Consider the following 9,184-nt stretch of genomic DNA (forward strand, 5'->3'; position numbering starts at 1 on the left):
TCTCTGTACCTCACCTGTCTCTGTCTCATCTGTCTCTGCCTCACCTGTCTCTGTTTCACTTGTCTGTACCTCACTTCTCTCTGCCTCACCTGTCTCTGCCTCACCTGTCTCTGTCTCACCTGTCTCTGCCTCACCTGTCTGTCTCACCTCTCTCTGTCTCACCTGTCTGTGCCTCACCTGTCTGTACCACCTGTCTCTGTCTCACCTGTCTCTGTACCTCACCTGTCTCTGTCTCATCTGTCTCTGCCTCACCTCTCTCTGTCTCACCTGTCTCTGTCTCACCTGTCTCTGCCTCACCTGTCTGTACCTCACCTGTCTCTTTCTCACCTGTCTCTGCCTCACCTGTCTCTGTCTCACTTGTCTGTACCTCACTTCTCTCTGTCTCACCTGTCTCTGCCTCACCTGTCTCTGTCTCACCTGTCTCTGTCTCACCTGTCTGTGCCTCACCTGTCTGTACCACCTGTCTCTGTCTCACCTGTCTGTACCTCACCTGTCTCTGTCTCACCTGTCTCTCTCTCACGTGTCTGTACCTCACCTCTCTCTGTCTCACCTGTCTGTACCTCACCTGTCTCTTTCTCACCTGTCTCTGTACCTCACCTGTCTCTGTCTCATCTGTCTCTGCCTCATCTGTCTCTGTCTCACCTGTCTCTGTCTCACCTGTCTGTACCTCACCTGTCTCTGTACCTCACCTGTTCTCTTTCTCACCTGTCTCTGTACCTCACCTGTCTCTGTCTCATCTGTCTCTGCCTCACCTGTCTCTGTCTCACCTGTCTCTGTCTCACCTGTCTGTACCTCACCTGTCTCTGTACCTCACTTGTTCTCTTTCTCACCTGTCTCTGTACCTCACCCGTCTCTGTCTCATCTGTCTCTGCCTCACCTGTCTCTGTCTCACCTGTCTCTTTCTCACCTGTCTCTGTACCTCACCTGTTCTCTTTCTCACCTGTCTCTGTCTCACCTGTCTGTGTCTCACCTGTCTGTCTCACCTGTCTCTGTCTCACCTGTCTCTGTACCTCACCTGTCTCTGCCTCACCTGTCTGTACCTCACCTGTCTGTCTCACCTGTCTCTGTCTCACCTGTCTCTGTACCTCATCTGTCTCTGCCTCACCTGTCTGTACCTCACCTCTCTCTGCCTCACCTGTCTGTACCTCACCTCTCTCTTTCTCACCTGTCTCTGTACCTCACCTGTCTCTGTCTCACCTGTCTCTGCCTCACCTGTCTCTGTACCTCACCTGTCTCTTTCTCACCTGTCTCTGTCTCACCTGTCTCTGTCTCATCTGTCTCTGTCTCACCTGTCTGTACCTCATCTGTTTCTGCCTCACCTGTCTCTGTCTCACCTGTCTCTGTCTCATCTGTCTCTGTCTCACCTGTCTGTACCTCATCTGTCTCTTTCTCACCTGTCTGTACCTCACCTGTTCTCTTTCTCACCTGTCTCTGTACCTCACCTTTCTCTGTCTCATCTGTCTCTGCCTCACCTGTCTCTGTCTCACCTGTCTCTGTCTCACCTGTCTGTACCTCATCTGTCTGTACCACCTGTCTCTGTCTCACCTGTCTCTGTACCTCATCTGTCTCTGCCTCACCTGTCTGTACCTCACCTCTCTCTGCCTCACCTGTCTCTGTCTCACCTCTCTCTGCCTCACCTGTCTGTACCTCACCTGTCAGTTGGTTTACTCTCTTTTCAAAAAGGGCTCATCCCGCCTGTGCTCAGGAGGGGGGCCCCTTCCTGCAGATTCAAGTTGATTGGTCTCTGTTCAGTTGACACTGATATATAACTGATGTGTCATTTATATATTTGTTTTTCACTGCAGGAGAAAATTGATGTGTAGCGCGAGAGCGTGTGAACTGTTAACTGTCAAAACTGTCAAAAGTCTCACGCTCGATGCCTGAGAGTTGGCAGCTCTGGTGTTATTTAAAGGTTAAGCAATCTAAAGTTTTGCTAGTGTTAGCTCCTGACCTTCGCCTGTCAAGGAAATCTGTGTATTATGTGTTTTATAAATCAAAACATTTTTGTGCTTGCGCAACTTTTAGGAGTCTTTTCTACGGACAGTTTTATAAATGAAGCCCCTGGTCAGGATCTTTCTCTGACAGCGGAGAAAATGTTCTGATGCATTATATCGTGCTGTCCTCTGATTGGTGCTGTGAGGCTGCAAAGGGAGTCTCAGGGGGGGCAGGAAGTCTCTGTTCTGGTCTCAGCTCCTGGGTTTGGAGGCTGGATATGAGTTATCAGTGGGTATCTGCCTGGTCCCATTTGCTGCAGGGTTCTGTAGAACCGGTCTCCAGCCAAACGTCTCTAGAGCAGATGAACCCAGACTCGGACTTGAGAGTTCCTGCAGCTCTGTGTTCACCAACACTCCGAAAACAGCTGATGGTCGTAGCGCAGCACTGCAGGTGGGCGGCGGCACAAACAGTGCTGGTTACCATGACAACCGCTGTTAGGGATTGCATCAGTGTGTGTTTGTGTGTGAGATCACACGAGTCTGAGAAACCAGTGAGGTCATGTCTCACCCCGACATGCACGCACACACACACACACACACACACACGCACACACACGCACACACACACACACGCACACACACGCACACACAAGCACACAGAAACACACACACACACACACACACGCACACACACGCACACACACGCACACAGAAACACACACACACACACACACAGAAACACACACACACACGCGCACACACGCACGCACACACACACACACAGAAACACACACAGAAACACACACACAGAAACACACACAGAAACACACACACACACGCACACAGAAACACACACAGGAAGGAGGAGCGGCGGGCGTCATATTTGGCCTGACTTTCCTGCTGCTTATGGAGAGAAATAAAAAGTTTTGAATAATCTCCTGTCCTCCGCTCAGTGCCTGTTCCTCCTCTACACAAAATTTATTTCACTTGTTTTCTTTACTTGGTTGACTGAACCTGGGTTTTTCTTCTCGTCCTGTTCTGCAGATATTTTGCCGCCATGGCAGAGAGTGCCGACATGGAACAGCTCCTGGCGTCCTTTAAGAAGTTCGCCGTCCACGGGGACACGAAGGCCACGGGGAAGGAGCTGAACGGGAAGAACTGGGCCAAACTGTGCAAAGACTGCAGAATCGTGGACGGAAAGAACGTCACCAGCACCGACGTGGACATCGTCTTCTCCAAAGTCAAGTGAGTCTGCAGTTCCTGTGTGAGGGTGACCAGGCTCAGGCTCCGGGGCCCCCGGGGGGGAAGATTTCATATCATTATGAGAGTGTGATGATATTCTGGAGTTTGATAGTGCAGTGAAGGTAACAGAAGGTCCAGTGTGATGTGTTCTGTTTCTGTTTGAAGACAGAAGACGTCTCGGGTCATCACCTATGAGGAGTTTCGGAACGCTCTGGAGGAACTGGCCCCAAAGAGGTTCAAAGGTCAAAGTAAAGAGGAGGCGCTGGAGTCCATCTTCAAACTGGTGGAAGGTAGAGAACCCACCAACGTCGGCGTGACGGTGAGACCAGAAGCTTTTATAACACACACAAATAGCATGTGTTGTAGGACAGACACGGACCCAAAGCAGAACTTACTGTAGACAGTTTACTGAAGGCTCAAGGTTCCTGCAGAGGTTAGGGCTGCCACCGGCTCAAATTTACCTTCAACATAATATTCAAGTGCCCCAGTCTTTGTTCCATAGCACCCCCTGTTGTTAAAAGATGTCAAGATGAAGCCACGTTTTAAAAATGCTCCTTTATACCTTTAAGAACCAGCAGGTAAAATAATAAATAAATGCTGCAACAGCCTGTTTCCCTGTGACAGAGGGGTGTTTGCGGTCCCATCAAGACAGCGTGCGGCTCCCTCGTGCACTTTTTGACCTGCCAAGGCCATATAGTTTTACAACACTGTGTATTTTTTAGTAAAAGTGATCATTATACATTTTTCCGTTGAGTAAAAATCTACTTTGAATTTTGGAATTGATTATAAATGTTAAACTTTTGGAGCCATGTCTAATTCTCTGGATGCCTGACTGAGTCCGAAAAACCAAGCGGAACAGTGAGAGCTAGCCGACATTATTAGGCGATTATTATTACCGCCTATGAAACACTACAATAGTCAGTCGTTTTTCTAAATTGTATGCTGCATTTACATTCAAACTGTAGGATTTAACTAGGCTATAACGTCTACGTTATAGGGGGCTGCTACCGCTCCACAGTCCTGGTTGCATCCATGATGTACGGAGCTCCCAGCTCAGCTCAGCATCTTTGATGAAGTTGATGTATTTTGTTTGTATCCACGTGGCTGAATCACCTACTGAGTTCTCTTTGGATGAAAACATCAGCTGAATCCTGTTGGTCCAGGAAAAACACGTAAAATAACAAACCCAAAATAAATCACCACTATCTCCTCAACCATTTGGCCTAGATGCATACCCTTTGAAAGGTCAGAAGATACGGAATATAAATCAATTGTAAATTAACATTTATTTTACCATTACAGAGTAAATGGAGATGCAATAAAGAAAAAATATGATAAAAAAAGCTATATTTTAATGCAAGAAACCATCAAAACCATCATAAGGTAGACTATAATGCACCTGAATATCTTCTACTACACCTGGAATACAACCATAACTGTAAATTTGATGAAAAGAAACTGATATACAACAGTTATTACACAATCTTTCTAAAATATACCAGCCGAATGTCCATGTTTTGGCCATATTTACTGTTTATATGTTCACTTTTATTGGGAGTTATCTTCAAAACATTATTTCTCATCATACAACCACGTTTCAAATAACTTAAAGCTTCCAAAACATTGAAATGTTGATAAAAACAGTCAATATTCCTGTGACCAACCTACAGGGCTGCAAGTGGGCTCATTCTCTTCATATTGAAGAGACGATTGACATCTTGCATGTCTGTGTAGCTCCTACGGGTCGCCAGCAGAGGCCGATAAAGACCGCCTCTGCCAAAGCAAACTCTTCTTCTCTACTTCAATCTGAGACAGAAGCGAAACTTACAGCTAAGCCGACTTCACCAAGATGGCGGCCTGCCAGATGGTCTCTGTTGAAACAAAGGACCGCTGTTTTTGGACAGAAAACAGCTAGAAAAGCAAAAATCGATTACGTCCCCCGTATCGGTCCATTTCCAAGTGGTTATAACACAGTTCCAAATAACATAACATTGAAATATTGACAAAAACAGTGAATATTCATCAACATTCCTGTCACCAAAAGCACTCCCACGCTTTACAGGCCTGTAGCTTGAGAACAAAACATCCCACAATCGATCTGGCTTGAGCAGACCCTGGATGTCTATGTAGCTCCGGCCAGCAAATGGCAAAAAAGACCGTGTGTTCGAAAGCGGCCCTTCCCCTGCTCTGAAAAAAAGGCGAGAGAAGGCAGGCACGGCTCCCAGGTATTGTGCAATAATCAAGATGAGGCCCGCCGACACTCGGAGCAACAAATCCGCTGATTTTGGGATGTAAAACGACAATGAGGCAAAAGTAAGAGGGGGCAGCTGTGTTCAACAGTATAACACTCTGTTGAAGCTTCAGACGGAGGTTCTATCTGTGAGAATCACCAGCGTCTTCATGTTTCATCATGGAGCTGCAGGAAACAAGTCCAGAGCTGCTCCACAGAGACCTGGACCTGCTCTCAGGTTTCAGCTGCCTGAGAGCGACCGTAAAGGTTTGGCCCCTCATCAGAGAGCTTTATGAAGTCATGGGAGTCTGAGCCAGCAGGCGGGGCGGTCTGGATCATCTTCAGATCATTAAACACTCTTTAATCAGCAGAGAGTATCCAGGAAACAGTACTGACTCATAATACTCATTTAAAATCTCTGCTAACGAGAGTCCAGTCCTTTGTGCCCGTGATGAGGGAGGAGCACAGTCAGTCATGTACCAAGTCAACATGTATTAAAATATTTTACACCCTCATATCCTGTGTGTTTGTCCAAAGATAATAATGTTTTTAAAGTAGCATTTATGTTCCTGTAGTTCCTGCCCCGGCCTTTAGAGGGCAGCACTTTCAGGTGCCTGTTCGGGGCAGGTCTGATTTTATTCATTTCCTGTCCTCTGTGTCCATCAGAAAGTGGCAAAGACGGCGGCGGTGGACCGTCTGACCGACGCCTCCCGTTACACCGGATCACACAAGGAGCGCTTCGATAAGAGCGGCAAGGGCAAAGGTCGGGAGGGCCGGGAGGAGCTGGTGGAGAACACGGGTTACGTGGGCGCGTACAAGAACGCGGGGACGTACGACACCAAGCTGAAGGCAGAGAAATAACCAGGCGGGAAGCAGAGCTGCCTGCTGGGAGCTAACAGGAAGTACTCAGTCTGGACCAAACCCTGAACTTTGACCCCTCTGTGTGTGTGTGTGTGTGTGTGTGTGTGTGTGTGTGTGTGTGTGTGTGTGTGTGAACTGGACACGCTGACCGATGAGCTGCACTCAGATCAGATTGTAAACTCTGGAAACACGTGACAGAAGTAATGCAGTTTGTAATAGTAATAAGTAATCAGTCCCTCTAATCAGTCCAGGAGAGAGCGGGACGTGTCCGGAGAGTTCAGTCAGAATGGCTCAGAGAGTTATAGGCCACGCCCACACATCAACATGATACTTGTGCTGTGTCTCAGTCCGCGCACTTCCATACTTACACTTACTATTTTGAGGGCATAAGTGTGTTCACACTGAGAATAACGGCAAAAAGCAGTACACTACCCTGTCAAAATACTGCACTAAGCATATAAGTACATAGTGTACGCAGTGTACTGCATGTTAATATACTAAAGGAAGTACCCGAGTTGAGACACAGCATTGGTATTTTGTGGCGCCCCCTATGAGTCGTCTCAAACTGCTCTGGCACGCCTCTTCCCAAACTGAAGAAACCCCTCACAATTAATGATGATTGGATAAACCGTTAATGAGTTTTGGCCAATTTCCTGCTAAGCCCCGCCCTTTCCGAAGATGCTTTGGTTGATGGCGGCCATGTTTTTCTTCCTCATGTGTACCTCAGTCTTGTGATGCTGTATCCCACACTGATAGAGTCAAACTTAAAGTCATGTGACTGTTTCCCACATTATGCAAATTAGCTTTTGATCCATGATGGTGGACTTTATGGTCCAAGAGGATTTAGTAGAACTGAGCTCGTCGTTCGATTGGGCCATTATTTCTCTGGGAGCACTTTGTTTCCAGCTCAAACAACAGTCAGCGGTGTCAGCGGTGTCAGCGGTGTCAGCGGTGTCGTGAGCTCAGCTCACAGTTTCAGTTGTGTATCTTTGATCTGCAAAAGCTTTTTGATCCACGTTGAACCTGAGAGTCAGGATATGTTCTTCTTTGATTCTTCTATATTTCCATGTTGCAGCTTTGTTCTTCCTCTGCAATGATTTAAAGGTTTTGTTTCTGTCCGACTCTCGACGCAGAAACTGCACTGGTTTCTTTATGATTGACATTGAATGAATAAAGGCAAAAAACAAACGTGTTTCTGTTGTTTCTTTTTTCTCGTGCAGTCTGTTTCAGGACCTTTTTGGACAGAAAGGTTCCTGGTCCCCTGCAGCGCCTCCATCCTCTCAGCTGGTGGGGTAAAGTAGACTTTCTGTCTACTTTCTGTCTCGCTAACAGCATAATAATCCATGTAACGCCGTCACAAACACCTTTACCTGACGTCAGGATGGATTCAGAGCTCAGTAGAACATGAAGTCATGTTTTATTTATTCAAACCAACGTTTCATGCTGCAGGGAACTCGCAGTACTGCAGTTTTTATAAACAACAGACGTCTGTCCAGAAATTCTTGTCTTTGGGACCCCCACCAGGACCTGGCCTGACTCGGGGCTAAAAAGAGTTTCCTCAGGTAAAAACCCACTCAGTCTGTATTTAGTTAGCAGGTAGGGAGGGTCAATTTTATCATTTCCAGAATGAAAAACAGAAAAACATAGGAAATATCATTCATCATCAGGTGTGTGTGTGTCCAGGTGCAGCTTGTTGTCATGGCAGCCACAGTGTAAACAACACAACAGCTGAGCAGCAGCTCTGTGTGTTTGGATCCTGGTCTAATCAGATCCAGAGCTGATGGTTCAGCAGAGTCCAGATCAGCCCCCTGCTGCAGGTTCTAATGTGCCCTTTTAGTGCGACAGACACAATACTCTCTGGCTCTTACTCACCTTACTGGTCATTTGTAAATTAATATAAGATATTTTAGTGATATTTGGTGATGTTTTTTCTGATAGTTTACAAATATTTGTACAGTTTTTATCATTAATGATGTTTTTACATACTTTTTTGAAAACAATATTACAAAAACAGACTTTGTGAAGCTCTGCGGCCCACAAACACTGAACAATATAAAACACAAAGTAACTTGTACTTTGAGTTGTTTACTGGTGAAGTACGTGCATACTTTTACTTGAGTAGGTTTGTCAAGTGGTAATTTTGACTTCTACTTTTACACAGTGTTGGGCAGTAGTGAACTGCATGTAGTGAACAGTAGCTTTGGGCTTCTTCTAGTGCTCCTCAGCTGTAATGGACTCCCTTTGACCCCCCGAGCCCTCTGTCTCTGCTCACGTGTCCTGTAAACCAGATTCTTCTCTGACAAGTAAAAAGACCGGGCAGCTGCTCAGACCCGTGTTCAGGCTGTTATAATGGCTAAAAGTTTAACCGTCTTAAAGATAAATCAAATATGTTTTCTGTTTTAGATAAAATCTACATTTGTTTACAACCAAAATATAACATTCAGGTGGGATCGTTAGGACAGGTTAAGGTCTCAGGTATTCCAGGAAGCTGGACTGTCGGCTCACCTGTGAACGAAATTTAGATTTTAATGTTGATTTTAATGTCTGAATTTGTAAAACTAAGCTTTAAAATATATGTAAATCTTTATTTGGTGTCAGTTAATCTATTTACAGTGGGTACGGAAAGTATTCAGACCCCTTTAAATTTTTCACTCTTTGTTTCATTGCAGCCATTTTCCAAAAATCAAAAAAGTTCATTTTATTTCTCAGTAATGTACACTCAGCACCCCATCTTGACAGAAAAAAACAGAAATGTAGAAATTGTTGCAAATTTATAAAAAAAAAAAAACTGAAATATCACATGGTCATAAGTATTCAGACCCTTTGCCGTGACACTCATATTTAACTCAGGTGCTGTCTATTTCTTCTGATCATCCTTGAGATGGTTCTACACCTTCATTTGAGTCCAGCTGTGTTT

At 45.7% G+C, this 9,184-nt stretch overlaps 1 protein-coding gene across 1 annotated transcript; it reads left to right on the top strand.

Annotated features, from left to right (window-relative positions):
* The first annotated feature begins 2,949 nt into the window (after positions 1–2,949).
* On the top strand, positions 2,950–7,455 carry LOC123965455 (tubulin polymerization-promoting protein family member 3-like). The gene is made up of 3 exons (XM_046041974.1): positions 2,950–3,179; positions 3,342–3,495; positions 6,073–7,455. The coding sequence occupies exons 1-3, from the start codon at positions 2,992–2,994 to the stop codon at positions 6,265–6,267; spliced, it is 537 nt and encodes a 178-aa protein (XP_045897930.1). The 5' UTR covers positions 2,950–2,991; the 3' UTR covers positions 6,268–7,455.
* Positions 7,456–9,184: the final 1,729 nt, after the last annotated feature.

Source organism: Micropterus dolomieu, unplaced genomic scaffold (assembly GCF_021292245.1).
Source record: "Micropterus dolomieu isolate WLL.071019.BEF.003 ecotype Adirondacks unplaced genomic scaffold, ASM2129224v1 contig_9747, whole genome shotgun sequence".
Taxonomy (NCBI): domain Eukaryota; kingdom Metazoa; phylum Chordata; class Actinopteri; order Centrarchiformes; family Centrarchidae; genus Micropterus; species Micropterus dolomieu.